Source organism: Coregonus clupeaformis, unplaced genomic scaffold (assembly GCF_020615455.1).
Source record: "Coregonus clupeaformis isolate EN_2021a unplaced genomic scaffold, ASM2061545v1 scaf1419, whole genome shotgun sequence".
NCBI lineage: Eukaryota > Metazoa > Chordata > Actinopteri > Salmoniformes > Salmonidae > Coregonus > Coregonus clupeaformis.
Window position 1 is genome coordinate 30,891 of NW_025534873.1, and position 26,610 is coordinate 57,500.

A 26,610-nucleotide genomic window follows, 5' to 3' on the forward strand; every position below is an offset into this window, starting at 1 on the left:
TATTATATATATATCAGACTGTATGTAGTGACTAGGGATGGTCATGTAACTAGGTATATATATATATATCAGACTGTATGTAGTGACTAGGGATGGTCATGTAACTAGGTATATATATATATATCAGACTGTATGTAGTGACTAGGGATGGTCATGTAACTAGGCATATATTATATATATCAGACTGTATGTAGTGACTAGGGATGGTCATGTAACTAGGTATATTATATATATATCAGACTGTATGTAGTGACTAGGGATGGTCATGTAACTAGGTATATTATATATATCAGACTGTATGTAGTGACTAGGGATGGTCATGTAACTAGGTATATTATATATATATATATATCAGACTGTATGTAGTGACTAGGGATGGTCATGTAACTAGGTATATTATATATATCAGACTGTATGTAGTGACTAGGGATGGTCATGTAACTAGGTATATTATATATATATATATATAACTGTATATGTATAGGATGGTCATGTAACTAGGTATATATATATATATCAGACTGTATGTAGTGACTAGGGATGGTCATGTAACTAGGTATATTATATATATCAGACTGTATGTAGTGACTAGGGATGGTCATGTAACTAGGTATATATATATATATATATCAGACTGTATGTAGTGACTAGGGATGGTCATGTAACTAGGTATATTATATATATCAGACTGTATGTAGTGACTAGGGATGGTCATGTAACTAGGTATATTATATATATATATATATATCAGACTGTATGTAGTGACTAGGGATGGTCATGTAACTAGGTATATTATATATATATATATATCAGACTGTATGTAGTGACTAGGGATGGTCATGTAACTAGGTATATTATATATATATAGACTGTATGTAGTGACTAGGGATGGTCATGTAACTAGGTATATATATATATATCAGACTGTATGTAGTGACTAGGGGATGGTCATGTAACTAGGTATATTATATATATATCAGACTGTATGTAGTGACTAGGGATGGTCATGTAACTAGGTATATTATATATATATATATCAGACTGTATGTAGTGACTAGGGATGGTCATGTAACTAGGTATATATATATATATCAGACTGTATGTAGTGACTAGGGATGGTCATGTAACTAGGTATATTTATATATATATATATCAGACTGTATGTAGTGACTAGGGATGGTCATGTAACTAGGTATATTATATATATCAGACTGTATGTAGTGACTAGGGATGGTCATGTAACTAGGTATATTATATATATATATATATATATCAGACTGTATGTAGTGACTAGGGATGGTCATGTAACTAGGTATATTATATATATCAGACTGTATGTAGTGACTAGGGATGGTCATGTAACTAGGTATATTATATATATCAGACTGTATGTAGTGACTAGGGATGGTCATGTAACTAGGTATATTATATATATCAGACTGTATGTAGTGACTAGGGATGGTCATGTAACTAGGTATATTTTATATATATATCAGACTGTATGTAGTGACTAGGGATGGTCATGTAACTAGGTATATATATATATATCAGACTGTATGTAGTGACTAGGGATGGTCATGTAACTAGGTATATTATATATATCAGACTGTATGTAGTGACTAGGGATGGTCATGTAACTAGGTATATTATATATATATATATATATCAGACTGTATGTAGTGACTAGGGATGGTCATGTAACTAGGTATATTATATATATATCAGACTGTATGTAGTGACTAGGGATGGTCATGTAACTAGGTATATTATATATATATATAATATCAGACTGTATGTAGTGACTAGGGATGGTCATGTAACTAGGTATATTATATATATATCAGACTGTATGTAGTGACTAGGGATGGTCATGTAACTAGGTATATTATATATATCAGACTGTATGTAGTGACTAGGGATGGTCATGTAACTAGTATATTATATATATATATCAGACTGTATGTAGTGACTAGGGATGGTCATGTAACTAGGTATATTATATATATCAGACTGTATGTAGTGACTAGGGATGGTCATGTAACTAGGTATATTATATATATATATATATATATATCAGACTGTATGTAGTGACTAGGGATGGTCATGTAACTAGGTATATTATATATATATCAGACTGTATGTAGTGACTAGGGATGGTCATGTAACTAGGTATATTATATATATATCAGACTGTATGTAGTGACTAGGGATGGTCATGTAACTAGGTATATTATATATATCAGACTGTATGTAGTGACTAGGGATGGTCATGTAACTAGGTATATTATTTATATATATCAGACTGTATGTAGTGACTAGGGATGGTCATGTAACTAGGTATATTATATATATCAGACTGTATGTAGTGACTAGGGATGGTCATGTAACTAGGTATATTATATATATATACAGACTGTATGTAGTGACTAGGGATGGTCATGTAACTAGGTATATATATATATATCAGACTGTATGTAGTGACTAGGGATGGTCATGTAACTAGGTATATTATATATATCAGACTGTATGTAGTGACTAGGGATGGTCATGTAACTAGGTATATAATATATATATCAGACTGTATGTAGTGACTAGGGATGGTCATGTAACTAGGTATATTATATATATATCAGACTGTATGTAGTGACTAGGGATGGTCATGTAACTAGGTATATTATATATATATATATACAGACTGTATGTAGTGACTAGGGATGGTCATGTAACTAGGTATATTTATATATATCAGACTGTATGTAGTGACTAGGGATGGTCATGTAACTAGGTATATTATATATATCAGACTGTATGTAGTGACTAGGGATGGTCATGTAACTAGGAATATATATTATATATATCAGACTGTATGTAGTGACTAGGGATGGTCATGTAACTAGGTATATTATATATATCAGACTGTATGTAGTGACTAGGGATGGTCATGTAACTAGGTATATTATATATATATCAGACTGTATGTAGTGACTAGGGATGGTCATGTAACTAGGTATATGATATATATATATATATCAGACTGTATGTAGTGACTAGGGATGGTCATGTAACTAGGTATATTTATATATATCAGACTGTATGTAGTGACTAGGGATGGTCATGTAACTAGGTATATATATATATATCAGACTGTATGTAGTGACTAGGGATGGTCATGTAACTAGGTATATTATATATATCAGACTGTATGTAGTGACTAGGGATGGTCATGTAACTAGGTATATTATATATATATCAGACTGTATGTAGTGACTAGGGATGGTCATGTAACTAGGTATATTATATATATATATATATATCAGACTGTATGTAGTGACTAGGGATGGTCATGTAACTAGGTATATTATATATATCAGACTGTATGTAGTGACTAGGGATGGTCATGTAACTAGGTATATTATATATATATCAGACTGTATGTAGTGACTAGGGATGGTCATGTAACTAGGTATATTATATATATATCAGACTGTATGTAGTGACTAGGGATGGTCATGTAACTAGGTATATTATATATATATATATCAGACTGTATGTAGTGACTAGGGATGGTCATGTAACTAGGTATATTATATATATCAGACTGTATGTAGTGACTAGGGATGGTCATGTAACTAGGTATATTATATATATCAGACTGTATGTAGTGACTAGGGATGGTCATGTAACTAGGTATATTATATATATCAGACTGTATGTAGTGACTAGGGATGGTCATGTAACTAGGTATATTATATATATATATCAGACTGTATGTAGTGACTAGGGATGGTCATGTAACTAGGTATATTATATATATATATATCAGACTGTATGTAGTGACTAGGGATGGTCATGTAACTAGGTATATTATATATATATCAGACTGTATGTAGTGACTAGGGATGGTCATGTAACTAGGTATATTATATATATATCAGACTGTATGTAGTGACTAGGGATGGTCATGTAACTAGGTATATTATATATATATCAGACTGTATGTAGTGACTAGGATGGTCATGTAACTAGGTATATAAATATATATATCAGACTGTATGTAGTGACTAGGGATGGTCATGTAACTAGGTATATTATATATATATATATCAGACTGTATGTAGTGACTAGGGATGGTCATGTAACTAGGTATATTATATATATATATATCAGACTGTATGTAGTGACTAGGGATGGTCATGTAACTAGGTATATTATATATATATATATCAGACTGTATGTAGTGACTAGGGATGGTCATGTAACTAGGTATATTATATATATATATATATCAGACTGTATGTAGTGACTAGGGATGGTCATGTAACTAGGTATATTATATATATATATATATCAGACTGTATGTAGTGACTAGGGATGGTCATGTAACTAGGTAATTATATATATATATATCAGACTGTATGTAGTGACTAAGGATGGTCATGTAACTAGGTATATTATATATATATATCAGACTGTATGTAGTGACTAGGGATGGTCATGTAACTAGGTATATTATATATATCAGACTGTATGTAGTGACTAGGGATGGTCATGTAACTAGGTATATTATATATATATATCAGACTGTATGTAGTGACTAGGGATGGTCATGTAACTAGGTATATTTACATATATCAGACTGTATGTAGTGACTAGGGATGGTCATGTAACTAGGTATATTATATATATATCAGACTGTATGTAGTGACTAGGGATGGTCATGTAACTAGGTATATTATATATATTATATATATCAGACTGTATGTAGTGACTAGGGATGGTCATGTAACTAGGTATATATATATATATATCAGACTGTATGTAGTGACTAGGGATGGTCATGTAACTAGGTATATTATTTATATATATCAGACTGTATGTAGTGACTAGGGATGGTCATGTAACTAGGTATATTATATATATATATATATATCAGACTGTATGTAGTGGGTAGGGATGGTCATGTAACTAGGTATATTATATATATATCTAATAGACTGTATGTAGTGACTAGGGATGGTCATGTAACTAGGTATATTATATATATATATATATATCAGACTGTATGTAGTGAGTAGGGATGGTCATGTAACTAGGTATATTATATATATATATCAGACTGTATGTAGTGACTAGGGATGGTCATGTAACTAGGTATATTATATATATATATATATCAGACTGTATGTAGTGACTAGGGATGGTCATGTAACTAGGTATATTATATATATATCAGACTGTATGTAGTGACTAGGGATGGTCATGTAACTAGGTATATTATATATATATATATATATATATATCAGACTGTATGTAGTGACTAGGGATGGTCATGTAACTAGGTATATTATATATATATCAGACTGTATGTAGTGACTAGGGATGGTCATGTAACTAGGTATATTATATATATATATATATATCAGACTGTATGTAGTGACTAGGGATGGTCATGTAACTAGGGATATATATATATTATATATATATCAGACTGTATGTAGTGACTAGGGATGGTCATGTAACTAGGTATATATATATATATATCAGACTGTATGTAGTGACTAGGGATGGTCATGTAACTAGGTATATTATATATATCAGACTGTATGTAGTGACTAGGGATGGTCATGTAACTAGGTATATTATATATATCAGACTGTATGTAGTGACTAGGGATGGTCATGTAACTAGGTATATTATATATATCAGACTGTATGTAGTGACTAGGGATGGTCATGTAACTAGGTATATTATATATATCAGACTGTATGTAGTGACTAGGGATGGTCATGTAACTAGGTATATTATATATATCAGACTGTATGTAGTGACTAGGGATGGTCATGTAACTAGGTATATTATATATATCAGACTGTATGTAGTGACTAGGGATGGTCATGTAACTAGGTATATTATATATATATCAGACTGTATGTAGTGACTAGGGATGGTCATGTAACTAGGTATATTATATATATATCAGACTGTATGTAGTGACTAGGGATGGTCATGTAACTAGGTATATTAATTATATATCAGACTGTATGTAGTGACTAGGGATGGTCATGTAACTAGGTATATTATATATATATCAGACTGTATGTAGTGACTAGGGATGGTCATGTAACTAGGTATATTATATATATATCAGACTGTATGTAGTGACTAGGGGATGGTCATGTAACTAGGTATATTATATATATATCAGACTGTATGTAGTGACTAGGGATGGTCATGTAACTAGGTATATTATATATATCAGACTGTATGTAGTGACTAGGGATGGTCATGTAACTAGGTATATTATATATATATCAGACTGTAAACTGTAGTGACTAGGGATGGTCATGTAACTAGGTATATTATATATATCAGACTGTATGTAGTGACTAGGGATGGTCATGTAACTAGGTATATATATATATATCAGACTGTATGTAGTGACTAGGGATGGTCATGTAACTAGGTATATTATATATATCAGACTGTATGTAGTGACTAGGATGGTCATGTAACTAGGTATATATATATATATCAGACTGTATGTAGTGACTAGGGATGGTCATGTAACTAGGTATATTATATATATATATATATCAGACTGTATGTAGTGACTAGGGATGGTCATGTAACTAGGTATATTATATATATCAGACTGTATGTAGTGACTAGGGATGGTCATGTAACTAGGTATATTATATATATATATATATCAGACTGTATGTAGTGACTAGGGATGGTCATGTAACTAGGTATATTATATATATATCAGACTGTATGTAGTGACTAGGGATGGTCATGTAACTAGGTATATTATATATATATCAGACTGTATGTAGTGACTAGGGATGGTCATGTAACTAGGTATATTATATATATCAGACTGTATGTAGTGACTAGGGATGGTCATGTAACTAGGTATATTATATATATATCAGACTGTATGTAGTGACTAGGGATGGTCATGTAACTAGGTATATTATATATATCAGACTGTATGTAGTGACTAGGGATGGTCATGTAACTAGGTATATTATATATATATCAGACTGTATGTAGTGACTAGGGATGGTCATGTAACTAGGTATATTATATATATATATATATATCAGACTGTATGTAGTGACTAGGGATGGTCATGTAACTAGGTATATTATATACAGTGGGGAAAAAAAGTATTTAGTCAGCCACCAATTGTGCAAGTTCTCCCACTTAAAAAGATGAGAGAGGCCTTTAATTTTCATCATAGGTACACGTCAACTATGACAGACAAAATGAGAAAAAAAAAACCAGAAAATCACATTGTAGGATTTTTTATGAATTTATTTGCAAATGATGGTGGAAAATAAGTATTTGGTCAATAACAAAAGTTTCTCAATACTTTGTTATATACCCTTTGTTGGCAATGACACAGGTCAAACGTTTTCTGTAAGTCTTCACAAGGTTTTCACACACTATTTTGGCCCATTCCTCCATGCAGATCTCCTCTAGAGCAGTGATGTTTTGGGGCTGTCGCTGGGCAACACGGACTTTCAACTCCCTCAAAGATTTTCTATGGGGTTGAGATCTGGAGACTGGCTAGGCCACTCCAGGACCTTGAAATGCTTCTTACGAAGCCACTCCTTCGTTGCCCGGGCAGTGTGTTTGGGATCATTGTCATGCTGAAAGACCCAGCCACGTTTCATCTTCAATGCCCTTGCTGATGGAAGGAGGTTTTCACTCAAAATCTCACGATACATGGCCCCATTCATTCTTTCCTTTACATGGATCAGTCGTCCTGGTCCCTTTGCAGAAAAACAGCCCCAAAGCATGATGTTTACACCCCTATGCTTCACAGTAGGTATGGTGTTCTTTGGATGCAACTCAGCATTCTTTGTCCTCCAAACACGACCGAGTTGAGTTTTTACCAAAAGTTCTATTTTGGTTTCATCTGACCATATGACATTCTCCCAATCCTCTTCTGGATCATCCAAATGCACTCTAGCAAACTTCAGACGGGCCTGGACATGTACTGGCTTAAGCAGGGGGACACGTCTGGAACTGCAGGATTTGAGTCCCTGGCGGCGTAGTGTGTTCCTGATGGTAGGCTTTGTTACTTTGGTCCCAGCTCTCTGCAGGTCATTCACTAGGTCCCCCTGTGTGGTTCTGGGATTTTTGCTCACCGTTCTTGTGATAATTTTGACCCCACAGGGTGAGATCTTGCGTGGAGCCCCAGATCGAGGGAGATTATCAGTGGACTTGTATGTCTTCCATTTCCTAATAATTGCTCCCACAGTTGATTTCTTCAAACCAAGCTGCTCACCTATTGCAGATTCAGTCTTCCCAGCCTGGTGCAGGTCTACAATTTTGTTTCTGGTGTCCTTTGACAGCTCTTTGGTCTTGGCCATAGTGGAGTTTGGAGTGTGACTGTTTGAGGTTGTGGACAGGTGTCTTTTATACTGATAACAAGTTCAAACAGGTGCTATTAATACAGGTAACGAGTGGAGGACAGAGGAGCCTCTTAAAGAAGAAGTTACAGGTATGTGAGAGCCAGAAATCTTGCTTGTTTGTAGGTGACCAAATACTTATTTTCCACCATAATTTGCAAATAAATTCATTAAAAATCCTACAGTGTGATTTTCTGGATTTTTTTTTCTTAATTTGTCTGTCATAGTTGACGTGTACCTATGATGAAAATTACAGGCCTCTCTCATCTTTTTAAGTGGGAGAACTTGCACAATTGGTGGCTGACTAAATACTTATTTTCCCCACTGTATATATATATATATCAGACTGTATGTAGTGACTAGGGATGGTCATGTAACTAGGTATATTATATATATATATATATATATCAGACTGTATGTAGTGACTAGGGATGGTCATGTAACTAGGTATATTATATATATATCAGACTGTATGTAGTGGCTAGGGATGGTCATGTAACTAGGTATATTATATATATCAGACTGTATGTAGTGACTAGGGATGGTCATGTAACTAGGTATATTATATATATCAGACTGTATGTAGTGACTAGGGATGGTCATGTAACTAGGTATATTATATATATCAGACTGTATGTAGTGACTAGGGATGGTCATGTAACTAGGTATATTATATATATCAGACTGTATGTAGTGACTAGGGATGGTCATGTAACTAGGTATATTATATATATCAGACTGTATGTAGTGACTAGGGATGGTCATGTAACTAGGTATATTATATATATATCAGACTGTATGTAGTGACTAGGGATGGTCATGTAACTAGGTATATTATATATATATATATATATCAGACTGTATGTAGTGACTAGGGATGGTCATGTAACTAGGTATATTATATATATCAGACTGTATGTAGTGACTAGGGATGGTCATGTAACTAGGTATATTATATATATATATATATATCAGACTGTATGTAGTGACTAGGGATGGTCATGTAACTAGGTATATTATATATATCAGACTGTATGTAGTGACTAGGGATGGTCATGTAACTAGGTATATTATATATATCAGACTGTATGTAGTGACTAGGGATGGTCATGTAACTAGGTATATTATATATATATATATATATATCAGACTGTATGTAGTGACTAGGGATGGTCATGTAACTAGGTATATTATATATATCAGACTGTATGTAGTGACTAGGGATGGTCATGTAACTAGGTATATTATATATATATATATATCAGACTGTATGTAGTGACTAGGGATGGTCATGTAACTAGGTATATTATATATATATCAGACTGTATGTAGTGACTAGGGATGGTCATGTAACTAGGTATATTATATATATCAGACTGTATGTAGTGACTAGGGATGGTCATGTAACTAGGTATATTATATATATCAGACTGTATGTAGTGACTAGGGATGGTCATGTAACTAGGTATATTATATATATCAGACTGTATGTAGTGACTAGGGATGGTCATGTAACTAGGTATATTATATATATATATATATATATCAGACTGTATGTAGTGGGTAGAGGGGTCAGGCAGGGGGTAGAGGGGTTAGTTAGGAGTTGAGGGGTCAGGCAGGGGGTAGAGGGGTCAGGCAGGGGGCTGTACCTCAGTGGCTGGACCCAGGTCTTCAGGGTGACGCTCGGAGAAACGTCTTCGTACCTCAGAGGAGAGGACACCTCAAAACTAGTCACACCTTCTGATGCATGCTGGGTAAGACAAAATCATGAGTCAGAAAACCAAAAGGAAAGACTAGTATATACAGTGCAGACTGTGTGTGTGTGTGTGTGTGTGTATGTGTGTGTGTGTGTGTGTGTGTGTGTGTGTGTGTGTATGTATGTATGTATGTGTGTGTGTGTGTGTGTGTGTGTGTGTATGTGTGTGTGTATGTGTGTGTGTGTGTGTGTATGTATGTGTGTGTGTGTGTGTGTGTGTGTGTGTGTGTGTATGTATGTGTGTATGTATGTATGTATGTACGTATACTCACTATGTGTAGAGGTGACGGGGAGGTGGTCAGGCCGTGGAAGGAGATACTGTAGTCAACGGTGACGTCACCAAGGCTGGCCCACCACCTGGCGATACACAACTCTACCGTCCGCCCCGGCTAGAGAAGGGAACATTATTTATTCCTCTGGTTAGACAACCTCACTAGCCTACATATAGTTGATTTCATTCAAAACACAGGGTGTCTATATATGGAAAAATACACATTTAAAAATGTGTACCAATCGATTGGTAGAAAAAGAACAGACGACTCGTCTGGGTCGACCAAAAACATTTTTTTTTGTCGGGGACCAGCCCTATCGTTTGTTGACTGCATTTCTTATGAAATATAAAACTGTGATTGGTTGAGAGTCAGTACCAGGACAGGGAAGGCCTCAGTCAGGGAGCTCTTCTCCAGCAGAGAGGAGAACTTGTAGAACTCGTTGGCTCTGTAAGCTCTCTGCTTCACCAGGTGGACCGCATGGAGGACAAACTTAGAGGACACATCACCACTCTGAGACGTCAATGTTATCTCTGGAGGTAGGGTGGGGGGAAGAAAGAGAGAGAGAGAGAGAGAGAGAGAGAGAGAGAGAGAGAGAGAGAGAGAGAGAGAGAGAGAGAGAGAGAGAGAGAGAGAGAGAGAGAGAGAGAGAGAGAGAGAGAGAGAGAGAGAGAGAGAGAGAGAGAGAGAGAGAGAGAGAGAGAGAGAGAGAGAGAGAGAGAGAGAGAGAGAGAGAGAGAGAGAGAGAGAGAGAGAGAGAGAGAGAGAGAGAGAGAGAGAGAGAGACAGAGAGAGAGAGAGAGAGAGAGAGAGAGAGACAGAGAGAGACAGAGAGAGACGGAGAGAGAGAGAGAGAGAGAGAGAGAGAGAGAGAGAGAGAGAGAGAGAGAGAGAGAGAGAGAGAGAGAGAGAGAGAGAGAGAGAGAGAGATGGATGGATGGAAGGGGGGGTGGGCAGCAAAAGAGAGGCAAGATACATTTGACATATTTGTCTTTTGGGTGCAAAACTGAGAATATTACCCATCATCTCGCTCACACAAACACACACACACACACACACACACACACACACATACATACCTGCCCAGGAGGCTCCCTGTGGGACAGTGATGAAGTGTCGTCTTATCTGCCCTGGTCTGAAGTGGACGTCTGTGAACAACACCTCCTGACTGTGGCCCTCAGGAACTCTGTAGAGCGAGCAGAGAGACTGGTGAGGGGGCTGACACATATCGTCCTCAGTAAAACACAACTCCATTCACTAGGCTTGGGCGGTATCCAGGGATATTGGGTAATACCGGCACTAAAAACACAAGGGGCGCCATTTTCAAATCCTACTGAGCTTCCGTAATCTGAAAGGTTAGCAATGCTAACATGTACATGTAAAATCCCATAGCGAATGCGAGCTAAATGCTAACAAGCGCATCGCAAACATTTTATACAGTCTCAGACCTATTTGCAGGACAGACATCCCAGCTCATAAAGTTATACAAGCAACTCAAAAAATGCTACTCACAGTTTGCTGCACAAAGCAAATATTACACCTCAAGGCTCTTGATCCAGGAGGGGATTATCTGCTGTTAGCGTACGAAGCTTGATTTCGGGAAGACGCTAACCACTTAGCTAGATAGCTAACTAGCTACTAAATTCAGAACATTTTAGACAGTTACCTTAATAGTTGTAAGATATCTATCTTGTGAATTCCATCCTGTGATTAGATCACCTGGTGTGTGACTCACCAGGCTCCGGTCTCTGTCATTGTGTGCTTTTAAAAACAACACACTACCGGTAAGCTTCATAATTAAACAAAAATAATGTGACACGTGAAATGAACAACGCAATGTTGTTTATCGCCTAACGTATCGAACAAGTTGACTGCAGGTATTTACTTAAAACAGTAGCTACAAATAGTCACATTTATTAAAAATCTTCAAATAAATAGTTTAAACAGTATTGAAAAACCATCTCGTGGCTATTTCCAAATACCCCGGTATACCGCCCAAGCCTACCATTCACTCAGTCATATAGACAGAATCCTCACACAGACTGATTAGCATTGATTGGGTTGGATAGTAGTTCTGGTCCATCCTTACTTGGTGGGGATGATAACCGTAATGGGGACTCTGAACAGAGGGCCAGAGCTGGGGGTTGCAGTGTCGTAGCCACACACCTGAAACACAACAGGTCCGATACTGTACATATTCATTACATACTGGTCTCTCTCTCTCTAATTTCCCCACCCCCTCTCCCCCTCTCCCTCTCCCTCTCCCTCTCCCTCTCAATTCAATTTCAATTTAAGGGCTTTATTGGCATGGGAAACGTATGTTAACATTGCCAAAGCAAGTGAAGTAGATAGTAAACAAAAGTGAAATAAACAATAAATATTAACAGGAAACATTACACTCAGAAGTTCCAAAAGAATAATACAATGTGCAATAGTTCTCTCCCCCTCCCTCCCTCCCTCCCTCCCTCTCCCTCCCTCCCTCCCTCCCTCCCCCTCCCTCCCCCTCCTTACCTCTGTATAATGCAGTCCCTCTCGGTGCCCCAGGGGGTTCCCTCCCTCCCTCCCTCCCCCTCCCTCCCTCTCCCTCCTCCCTCCCTCCTCCCTCTCCGCCTCTCCCCTCTCTCCCTCCCTCCCTCCCCCCTCCTTACCTCTGTATAATGCAGTCCCTCTCGGTGCCCCAGGGGGTTCCCTCCCTCCCTCCCTCCCTCCCTCCCTCTCCGCCTCTCCCCTCTCTCCCTCCCTCCCTCCCCCCCTTACCTCTGTATAATGCAGTCCCTCTCGGTGCCCCAGGGGGTTCCCTCCCTCCTCCCCCTCCCCTCCCTCCCTCCTCCCTCTCCCTCTCCCTCTCCCTCTCCCTCCCTCCCTCCCTCCCTCTCCCTCTCCGCCTCTCCCTCTCTCTCCCTCCCTCCCTCCCCCTCCTTACCTCTGTATAATGCAGTCCCTCTCGGTGCCCCAGGGGGTTCCCTCCCTCCCTCCCTCCCTCCCTCCCTCCCTCCCTCTCCCTCTCCGCCTCTCCCTCTCTCTCCCCCTCCTTACCTCTGTATAATGCAGTCCCTCTCGGTGCCCCAGGGGGTTCCCTCCCTCCCTCCCCCTCCCTCCCTCCCTCCCTCCCTCTCCCTCTCCGCCTCTCCCTCTCCCTCCCTCTCCTCTCCGCCTCTCCCTCCTCCCTCCTCCCTCCCTCCTCCTCCCTCCTCCCCTCTCCTCCCTCCCCCTCCCTCCCTCCCCCTCCCTCCCCCTCCTTACCTCTGTATAATGCAGTCCCTCTCGGTGCCCCAGGGGGTTCCCTCCCTCCCTCCCCCTCCCTCCCTCCCTCCCTCCTCCCTCCCTCCCTCTCCCTCTCGCCCCCCCCCGCCTCTCCTCTCCCTCCCTCCCTCCCTCTCCCTCTCCGCCTCTCCTCTCTCCCCCGCCCCCCCCTCCCTCCCTCCGCTCCCTCTCCTCCCTCCCTCCCTCCCTCTCCCTCTCCGCCTCTCCCTCTCCCTCCCTCCCTCCCTCCCTCTCCCTCTCCGCCTCTCCGCCTCTCCCTCTCCCTCCTCTCCCTCTCCCTCTCTCTCTCCTCTCCCTCTCCGCCTCCCTCCCTCCCCCTCCCTCCCCTCCCTCCCCCTCCTTACCTCTGTATAATGCAGTCCCTCTCGGAGCCCCAGGGGGTCGACTCTGACATTGACATGACGACACTGGTTCATGAGCTCCAGGTGGGAGGGGCACTGCACCCAGGGGGCGGAGCATGTCAGGGCCAGGTGCAGTTGCAGCGAAATACGCTCCGTGTTCTCTGTCAAACAGGAAGCAGAATGGACCAATCAATAAAGGGAACTAAAGAGGATGGACCACTCACCAATCATGCAGTGTGTGTGTGTGTACGCTGTAATACCGGTGTTTTCGGGGAAAACAGGTTCGATGCCGACCCCGTGGTCAGAGGGGGTCAGGACCTGGATGGGGTCTCGGAGGTAGATGCCTCGCTGCGTTCCCACGGTAACAGAGAAGCCCAGGTTAGAGGTGGGGAGAGAGGCATGCTGGGTCAGGTAGTCTACAGCTCGGTCCACCTGTAACACATACACAGAGAGACACAGAGACAGAGAGAGCGGCGAGAGAGAGAGAGACAGAGAGAGAGACAGAGAGACAGAGAGACAGAGAGAGAGAGAGAGAGAGAGAGACAGACAGAGAGAGAGACAGAGAGAGAGAGAGAGAGAGAGAGACAGAGAGAGAGAGAGAGACAGAGAGAGAGAGAGAGAGAGAGAGAGAGAGAGAGAGAGAGAGAGAGAGACAGAGAGAGAGAGAGAGAGAGACGCACGTTATACTCAACATATAGAACACCCTTCTATACTATATAGTCCAGACACTAGTTCTACCCAACATATAGAACACCCTTCTATACTATATAGTCCAGACACTAGTTCTCCTCAACATATAGAACACCCTTCTACACTATATAGTCCAGACACTAGTTCTCCTCAACATATAGAACACCCTTCTATACTATATAGTCCAGACACTAGTTCTCGTCAACATATAGAACACCCTTCTCCACTATATAGTCCAGACACTAGTTCTCCTCAACATATAGAACACCCTTCTACACTATAGTCCAGACACTAGTTCTCCTCAACATATAGAACACCCTTCTACACTATATAGTCCAGACACTAGTTCTACCCAACATATAGAACACCCTTCTCCACTATATAGTCCAGACACTAGTTCTACCCAACATATAGAACACCCTTCTACACTATATAGTCCAGACACTAGTTCTACCCAACATATAGAACACCCTTCTCCACTATATAGTCCAGACACTAGTTCTACCCAACATATAGAACACCCTTCTCCACTATATAGTCCAGACACTAGTTCTCCTCAACATATAGAACACCCTTCTATACTATATAGTCCAAACACTAGTTCTACTCAACATATAGAACACCCTTCTATACTATATAGTCCAGACACTAGTTCTACCCAACATATAGAACACCCTTCTACACTATATAGTCCAGACACTAGTTCTCCCCAACATATAGAACACCCTTCTCCACTATATAGTAGACACTAGTTCTCCTCAACATATAGAACACCCTTCTCCACTATATAGTCCAGACACTAGTTCTACCCAACATATAGAACACCCTTCTACACTATATAGTCCAGACACTAGTTCTCCCCAACATATAGAACACCCTTCTCCACTATATAGTCCAGACACTAGTTCTCCCCCAACATATAGAACACCCTTCTCCACTATATAGTCCAGACACTAGTTCTACCCAACATATAGAACACCCTTCTACACTATATAGTCCAGACACTAGTTCTACCCAACATATAGAACACCCTTCTCCACTATATAGTCCAGACACTAGTTCTCCCCAACATATAGAACACCCTTCTCCACTATATAGTCCAGACACTAGTTCTCCTCAACATATAGAACACCCTTCTCCACTATATAGTCCAGACACTAGTTCTACCCAACATATAGAACACCCTTCTATACTATATAGTCCAGACACTAGTTCTACCCAACATATAGAACACCCTTCTCCACTATATAGTCCAGACACTAGTTCTCCTCAACATATAGAACACCCTTCTACACTATATAGTCCAGACACTAGTTCTACCCAACATATAGAACACCCTTCTCCACTATATAGTCCAGACACTAGTTCTACCCAACATATAGAACACCCTTCTCCACTATATAGTCCAGACACTAGTTCTCGTCAACATATAGAACACCCTTCTCCACTATATAGTCCAGACACTAGTTCTCCTCAACATATAGAACACCCTTCTACACTATAGTCCAGACACTAGTTCTCCTCAACATATAGAACACCCTTCTACACTATATAGTCCAGACACTAGTTCTACCCAACATATAGAACACCCCTTCTCCACTATATAGTCCAGACACTAGTTCTACCCAACATATAGAACACCCTTCTACACTATATAGTCCAGACACTAGTTCTACCCAACATATAGAACACCCTTCTCCACTATATAGTCCAGACACTAGTTCTACCCAACATATAGAACACCCTTCTCCACTATATAGTCCAGACACTAGTTCTCCTCAACATATAGAACACCCTTCTATACTATATAGTCCAAACACTAGTTCTACTCAACATATAGAACACCCTTCTATACTATATAGTCCAGACACTAGTTCTACCCAACATATAGAACACCCTTCTACACTATATAGTCCAGACACTAGTTCTCCCCAACATATAGAACACCCTTCTCCACTATATAGTAGACACTAGTTCTCCTCAACATATAGAACACCCTTCTCCACTATATAGTCCAGACACTAGTTCTACCCAACATATAGAACACCCTTCTACACTATATAGTCCAGACACTAGTTCTACCCAACATATAGAACACCCTTCCCACTATATAGTCCAGACACTAGTTCTCCCCAACATATAGAACACCCTTCTCCACTATATAGTCCAGACACTAGTTCTCCTCAACATATAGAACACCCTTCTCCACTATATAGTCCAGACACTAGTTCTACCCAACATATAGAACACCCTTCTACACTATATAGTCCAGACACTAGTTCTACCCAACATATAGAACACCCTTCTCCACTATATAGTCCAGACACTAGTTCTCCCCAACATATAGAACACCCTTCTCCACTATATAGTCCAGACACTAGTTCTCCTCAACATATAGAACACCCTTCTCCACTATATAGTCCAGACACTAGTTCTACCCAACATATAGAACACCCTTCTATACTATATAGTCCAGACACTAGTTCTACCCAACATATAGAACACCCTTCTCCACTATATAGTCCAGACACTAGTTCTCCTCAACATATAGAACACCCTTCTACACTATATAGTCCAGACACTAGTTCTACCCAACATATAGAACACCCTTCTCCACTATATAGTCCAGACACTAGTTCTACCCAACATATAGAACACCCTTCTCCACTATATAGTCCAGACACTAGTTCTACCCAACATATAGAACACCCTTCTCCACTATATAGTCCAGACACTAGTTCTCCTCAACATATAGAACACCCTTCTACACTATATAGTCCAGACACTAGTTCTACCCAACATATAGAACACCCTTCTCCACTATATAGTCCAGACACTAGTTCTCCCCAACATATAGAACACCCTTCTACACTATATAGTCCAGACACTAGTTCTCCCCAACATATAGAACACCCTTCTACACTATATAGTCCAGACACTAGTTCTCCTCAACATATAGAACACCCTTCTCCACTATATAGTCCAGACACTAGTTCTACTCAACATATAGAACACCCTTCTCCACTATATAGTCCAGACACTAGTTCTCCTCAACATATAGAACACCCTTCTCCACTATATAGTCCAGACACTAGTTCTCCTCAACATATAGAACACCCTTCTCCACTATATAGTAGACACTAGTTCTACTCAACATATAGAACACCCTTCTATACTATATAGTCCAGACACTAGTTCTCCCCAACATATAGAACACCCTTCTCCACTATATAGTCCAGACACTAGTTCTACCCAACATATAAAACACCCTTCTATACTATATAGTCCAGACACTAGTTCTACCCAACATATAGAACACCCTTCTCCACTATATAGTCCAGACACTAGTTCTACCCAACATATAGAACACCCTTCTATACTATATAGTCCAGACACTAGTTCTACCCAACATATAGAACACCCTTCTATACTATATAGTCCAGACACTAGTTCTCCTCAACATATAGAACACCCTTCTACACTATATAGTCCAGACACTAGTTCTACCCAACATATAGAACACCCTTCTCCACTATATAGTCCAGACACTAGTTCTCCTCAACATATAGAACACCCTTCTCCACTATATAGTCCAGACACTAGTTCTACCCAACATATAGAACACCCTTCTCCACTATATAGTCCAGACACTAGTTCTCCTCAACATATAGAACACCCTTCTACACTATATAGTCCAGACACTAGTTCTCCCCAACATATAGAACACCCTTCTACACTATATAGTCCAGACACTAGTTCTACCCAACATATAGAACACCCTTCTCCACTATATAGTCCATACACTAGTTCTACCCAACATATAGAACACCCTTCTCCACTATATAGTCCAGACACTAGTTCTACTCAACATATAGAACACCCTTCTCCACTATATAGTCCAGACACTAGTTCTACCCAACATATAGAACACCCTTCTATACTATATAGTCCAGACACTAGTTCTACTCAACATATAGAACACCCTTCTCCACTATATAGTCCAGACACTAGTTCTCCTCAACATATAGAACACCCTTCTCCACTATATAGTCCAGACACTAGTTCTACCCAACATATAGAACACCCTTCTCCACTATATAGTCCAGACACTAGTTCTCCTCAACATATAGAACACCCTTCTACACTATATAGTCCAGACACTAGTTCTCCCCAACATATAGAACACCCTTCTACACTATATAGTCCAGACACTAGTTCTACCCAACATATAGAACACCCTTCTCCACTATATAGTCCATACACTAGTTCTACCCAACATATAGAACACCCTTCTACACTATATAGTCCAGACACTAGTTCTACCCAACATATAGAACACCCTTCTCCACTATATAGTCCATACACTAGTTCTACCCAACATATAGAACACCCTTCTACACTATATAGTCCAGACACTAGTTCTACCCAACATATAGAACACCCTTCTACACTATATAGTCCAGACACTAGTTCTCCTCAACATATAGAACACCCTTCTCCACTATATAGTCCAGACACTAGTTCTACTCAACATATAGAACACCCTTCTACACTATATAGTCCAGACACTAGTTCTACCCAACATATAGAACACCCTTCTACACTATATAGTCCAGACACTAGTTCTCCTCAACATGTAGAACACCCTTCTACACTATATAGTCCAGACACTAGTTCTACCCAACATATAGAACACCCTTCTACACTATATAGTCCAGACACTAGTTCTACCCAACATATAGAACACCCTTCTACACTATATAGTCCAGACACTAGTTCTCCTCAACATATAGAACACCCTTCTACACTATATAGTCCAGACACTAGTTCTCCTCAACATATAGAACACCCTTCTACACTATATAGTCCAGACACTAGTTCTCCTCAACATATAGAACACCCTTCTACACTATATAGTCCAGACACTAGTTCTCCTCAACATATAGAACACCCTTCTCCACTATATAGTCCAGACACTAGTTCTCCCCAACATATAGAACACCCTTCTCCACTATATAGTCCAGACACTAGTTCTACCCAACATATAGAACACCCTTCTACACTATATAGTCCAGACACTAGTTCTCCTCAACATATAGAACACCCTTCTATACTATATAGTCCAGACACTAGTTCTCCTCAACATATAGAACACCCTTCTATACTATATAGTCCAGACACTAGTTCTACCCAACATATAGAACACCCTTCTACACTATATAGTCCAGACACTAGTTCTACCCAACATATAGAACACCCTTCTACACTATATAGTCCAGACACTAGTTCTACCCAACATATAGAACACCCTTCTCCACTATATAGTCCAGACACTAGTTCTCCTCAACATATAGAACACCCTTCTCCACTATATAGTCCAGACACTAGTTCTCCTCAACATGTAGAACTTCCTGTCTAACTTCCTGTCTAACTTCCTGTCTAACTTCCTGTCTAACTTCCTGTCTAACTTCCTGTCTAACTTCCTGTCTAACTTCCTGTCTATTCCAGTCTAACATATAAACAGAGAGGGGTGTTACCTGTATGATTCCGTGTCCTTGTGCGAACACCTCGATGTTGTCTACTTTCAGAGCTGTGTTCTCCAGAGCTCTCCTCACCGCAGGCACCGACGGACGGATACCATTCTGCTTCAGTCCTGCAGCACACAACACACATTAACAACACACACACACACACACACACACACACACCCCTCCCTCCCTCACACACCCCTCCCAACCCACCTGACAGCACCAGGGCGATCCCTCCACAGGCGTTAGGGGAGGACATGGAGGTCCCGTTCATCAGCTGAGTTCCTCTGAGGGTCCAGTTGGGTACGGAGGCGATGGCCCCACCCGGAGCACTGATACTGACCCCCAGGGCCCCGTCCGTACTGGGGCCCCGAGACGACCAGGTGTACTGGTTAGGAGGAAGCTTCTCTCTCAGGGAATACTCTGCTACCATCATGTCTGGGGTCACATACGCTCCCACGCCTGGACGACAGGGTGGGGGAGACATCCTTTCAGCACATATTAAAAAGGCAGATCATGACAGAAACCCAGTGACCGTTCCCACGCCTGGACGACAGGGTGGGGGGGGGGGGAGACATCCTTTCAGCACATATTAAAAAGGCAGATCATGACAGAAACCCAGTGACCGTTCCCACGCCTGGACGACAGGGTGGGGGAGAGACATCCTTTCAGCACATATTAAAAAGGTAGATCATGACAGAAACCCAGTGACCGTTCCCACGCCTGGACGACAGGGTGGGGGGGGGAGACATCCTTTCAGCACATATTAAAAAGGCAGATCATGACAGAAACCCAGTGACCGTTCCCAGCAGTGTGTACCTATAACAGCGGCGGAGGTGCCTCCTGGGCAGCCTACAGTAGAGAGACAGGGCCCGTTGTTCCCAGCACTGGACACAAACAATACGTTGTGTTTCTGAACCGCGTCTCCTATCACCTCACAGATCCTCCTGTTGGACCACACACAGAGGGTAACCACACACAGAGGGTAACCACACACAGAGGGTAACCACACACAGAGGGTAACCACACACAGAGGGTAACCACACACAGAGGGTAACCACACACAGAGGGTAACCACACACACACAGAGGGTAACCACACACACAGAGGGTAACCACACACAGAGGGTAACCACACACACACAGAGGGTAACCACACACACAGAGGGTAACCACACACAGAGGGTAACCACACACAGAGGGTAACCACACACAGAGGGTAACCACACACACACAGAGGGTAACCACACACACAGAGGGTAACCACACACAGAGGGTAACCACACACACACACAGAGGGTAACCACACACACACACAGAGGGTAACCACACACACACACAGAGGGTAACCACACACACACACAGAGGGTAACCACACACACAGAGGGTAACCACACACAGAGGGTAACCACACACAGAGGGTAACCACACACAGAGGGTAACCACACACACAGAGGGTAACCACACACAGAGGGTAACCACACACACAGAGGGTAACCACACACAGAGGGTAACCACACACAGAGGGTAACCACACACAGAGGGTAACCACACACAGAGGGTAACCACACACAGAGGGTAACCACACACAGAGGGTAACCACACAGAGGGTAACCACACACACAGAGGGTAACCACACACAGAGGGTAACCACACACAGAGGGTAACCACACACACAGAGGGTAACCACACACAGAGGGTAACCACACACAGAGGGTAACCACACACACAGAGGGTAACCACACACACAGAGGGTAACCACACACAGAGGGTAACCACACACACAGAGGGTAACCACACACAGAGGGTAACCACACACAGAGGGTAACCACACACAGAGGGTAACCACACACAGAGGGTAACCACACACACAGAGGGTAACCACACACAGAGGGTAACCACACACAGAGGGTAACCACACACACAGAGGGTAACCACACACAGAGGGTAACCACACACACAGAGGGTAACCACACACACAGAGGGTAACCACACACAGAGGGTAACCACACACACAGAGGGTAACCACACACAGAGGGTAACCACACACAGAGGGTAACCACACACAGAGGGTAACCACACACACAGAGGGTAACCACACACAGAGGGTAACCACACACAGAGGGTAACCACACACAGAGGGTAACACACACACAGAGGGTAACCACACACAGAGGGTAACCACACACAGAGGGTAACCACACACAGAGGGTAACCACACACAGAGGGTAACCACACACACAGAGGGTAACCACACACAGAGAGGGTAACCACACACAGAGGGTAACCACACACAGAGGGTAACCACACACAGAGGGTAACCACACACAGAGGGTAACCACACACAGAGGGTAACCACACACAGAGGGTAACCACACACAGAGGGTAACCACACACAGAGGGTAACCACACACAGAGGGTAACCACACACAGAGGGTAACCACACACAGAGGGTAACCACACACAGAGGGTAACCACACACGACGAGAGGGTAACCACACACAGAGGGTAACCACACACAGAGGGTAACCACACACAGAGGGTAACCACACACACAGACAGAGAGGGTAACCACACACAGAGGGTAACCACACACAGAGGGTAACCACACACAGAGGGTAACCACACACAGAGGGTAACCACACACAGAGGGTAACCACACACAGAGGGTAACCACACACAGAGGGTAACCACACACAGAGGGTAACCACACACAGAGGGTTACCACACACAGAGGGTAACCACACACAGAGACAGAGAGGGTAACCACACACAGAGGGTAACCACACACACAGACAGAGAGGGTAACCACACACAGAGGGTAACCACACACAGAGAGGGTAACCACACACAGAGGGTAACCACACACACAGAGGGTAACCACACACAGAGGGTAACCACACACAGAGGGTAACCACACACACAGACAGAGAGGGTAACCACACACAGAGGGTAACCACACACAGAGGGTAACCACACACACAGAGGGTAACCACACACACACAGAGGGTAACCACACACAGAGGGTAACCACACACACACAGAGGGTAACCACACACAGAGGGTAACCACACACACAGAGAGGGTAACCACACACAGAGGGTAACCACACACACAGAGAGGGTAACCACACACACAGACAGAGAGGGTAACCACACACAGAGGGTAACCACACACAGAGGGTAACCACACACACAGAGAGGGTAACCACACACAGAGGGTAACCACACACACAGAGAGGGTAACCACACACAGAGGGTAACCACACACACAGAGAGGGTAACCACACACACACAGAGGGTAACCACACACAGAGGGTAACCACACACACAGAGAGGGTAACCACACACAGAGGGTAACCACACACACAGAGAGGGTAACCACACACACAGACAGAGAGGGTAACCACACACACACAGAAAGAGAGGGTAACCACACACACACAGCCAGAGAGGGTAACCACACACACACAGACAGAGAGGGTAACCACACACACACAGACAGAGAGGGTAACCACACACACAGAGGGTAACCACACACAGAGGGTAACCACACACAGAGGGTAACCACACACAGAGGGTAACCACACACACAGAGGGTAACCACAAACAGAGGGTAACCACACACAGAGGGTAACCACACAGAGGGTAACCACACACACAGAGGGTAACCACACACAGAGGGTAACCACACACAGAGGGTAACCACACACAGAGGGTAACCACACACAGAGGGTAACCACACACAGAGGGTAACCACACACAGAGAGGGTAACCACACACAGAGGGTAACCACACACAGAGGGTAACCACACACAGAGGGTAACCACACACACAGAGGGTAACCACACACAGAGGGTAACCACAAACACAGAGGGTAACCACACACAGAGGGTAACCACACACAGAGGGTAACCACACACACAGAGGGTAACCACACACACAGAGGGTAACCACACACAGAGGGTAACCACACACAGAGGGTAACCACACACAGAGGGTTACCACACACAGAGGGTAACCACACACAGAGGGTAACCACACACACAGAGGGTAACCACACACAGAGGGTAACCACACACACAGACAGAGAGGGTAACCACACACAGAGAGGGTAACCACACACAGAGGGTAACCACACACAGAGGGTAACCACACACACAGAGGGTAACCACACACAGAGGGTAACCACACACACAGACAGAGAGGGTAACCACACACAGAGGGTAACCACACACAGAGGGTAACCACACACAGAGAGGGTAACCACACACAGAGGGTAACCACACACAGAGGGTAACCACACACACACAGAGGGTAACCACACACAGAGGGTAACCACACACACAGACAGAGAGGGTAACCACACACACAGACAGAGAGGGTAACCACACACACAGACAGAGAGGGTAACCACACACACACAGAAAGAGAGGGTAACCACACACACACAGACAGAGAGGGTAACCACACACACACAGACAGAGAGGGTAACCACACACACACAGACAGAGAGGGTAACCACACACACAGAGGGTAACCACACACACAGAGGGTAACCACACACAGAGGGTAACCACACACAGAGGGTAACCACACACACACAGAGGGTAACCACACACACACAGAGGGTAACCACACACACACAGAGGGTAACCACACACACAGAGGGTAACCACACACAGAGGGTAACCACACAGAGGGTAACCACACACACAGAGGGTAACCACACACAGAGGGTAACCACACACACAGAGGGTAACCACACACAGAGGGTAACCACACAGAGGGTAACCACACACACAGAGGGTAACCACACACAGAGGGTAACCACACACAGAGGGTAACCACACACAGAGGGTAACCACACACAGAGGGTAACCACACACAGAGAGGGTAACCACACACAGAGGGTAACCACACACAGAGGGTAACCACACACAGAGGGTAACCACACAGAGGGTAACCACACACACAGAGGGTAACCACACACAGAGGGTAACCACACAGAGGGTAACCACACACACAGAGGGTAACCACACACACAGAGGGTAACCACACACACAGAGGGTAACCACACACAGAGGGTAACCACACACACAGAGGGTAACCACACACAGAGGGTAACCACACACACAGAGGGTAACCACACACAGAGGGTAACCACACACACAGAGGGTAACCACACACAGAGGGTAACCACACACAGAGGGTAACCACACACAGAGGGTAACCACACACAGAGGGTAACCACACACAGAGGGTAACCACACACAGAGGGTAACCACACACAGAGGGTAACCACACACACAGACAGAGAGGGTAACCACACACAGAGGGTAACCACACACAGAGGGTAACCACACACAGAGGGTAACCACACACACAGAGGGTAACCACACACAGAGGGTAACCACACACACAGAGGGTAACCACACACAGAGGGTAACCACACACACAGAGGGTAACCACACACACAGAGGGTAACCACACACACAGAGGGTAACCACACACACAGAGGGTAACCACACACAGAGGGTAACCACACACAGAGGGTAACCACACACAGAGGGTAACCACACACAGAGGGTAACCACACACAGAGGGTAACCACACACAGAGAGGGTAACCACACACAGAGGGTAACCACACACAGAGGGTAACCACACACAGAGGGTAACCACACACAGAGGGTAACCACACACAGAGGGTAACCACACACAGAGGGTAACCACACACACAGACAGAGAGGGTAACCACACACAGAGGGTAACCACACACAGAGGGTAACCACACACAGAGGGTAACCACACACAGAGGGTAACCACACACACAGACAGAGAGGGTAACCACACACAGAGGGTAACCACACACAGAGGGTAACCACACACAGAGGGTAACCACACACAGAGGGTAACCACACACACAGACAGAGAGGGTAACCACACACAGAGGGTAACCACACACAGAGGGTAACCACACACAGAGGGTAACCACACACACAGAGGGTAACCACACACACAGAGGGTAACCACACACAGAGGGTAACCACACACACAGAGGGTAACCACACACAGAGGGTAACCACACACAGAGGGTAACCACACACACAGAGGGTAACCACACACAGAGGGTAACCACACACACAGAGGGTAACCACACACAGAGGGTAACCACACACACAGACAGAGAGGGTAACCACACACAGAGGGTAACCACACACAGAGAGGGTAACCACACACAGAGGGTAACCACACACACAGAGGGTAACCACACACAGAGGGTAACCACACACAGAGGGTAACCACACACACAGACAGAGAGGGTAACCACACACAGAG

At 42.8% G+C, this 26,610-nt stretch overlaps 1 protein-coding gene across 1 annotated transcript in view; it reads right to left on the minus strand.

The window, feature by feature from the left end:
• Positions 1-10,072: 10,072 nt before the first annotated feature.
• The window catches only part of LOC121565831 (tripeptidyl-peptidase 2-like), a gene marked incomplete at its 3' end in the record, with an annotated part of 30,416 nt that continues 13,878 nt past the window's right edge, over positions 10,073-26,610 (minus strand). Inside the window, exons 9-18 of the mRNA XM_045218179.1 lie at positions 21,091-21,218; positions 20,485-20,733; positions 20,281-20,396; positions 14,314-14,485; positions 14,057-14,214; positions 12,538-12,614; positions 11,528-11,634; positions 10,827-10,981; positions 10,452-10,568; positions 10,073-10,173 (exon numbers count right to left, since the gene is read on the minus strand). Of these exons, the coding sequence (XP_045074114.1) occupies positions 10,073-10,173; positions 10,452-10,568; positions 10,827-10,981; positions 11,528-11,634; positions 12,538-12,614; positions 14,057-14,214; positions 14,314-14,485; positions 20,281-20,396; positions 20,485-20,733; positions 21,091-21,218 (1,380 nt within the window). The remainder of the gene's footprint in view (positions 10,174-10,451; positions 10,569-10,826; positions 10,982-11,527; positions 11,635-12,537; positions 12,615-14,056; positions 14,215-14,313; positions 14,486-20,280; positions 20,397-20,484; positions 20,734-21,090; positions 21,219-26,610) is intronic.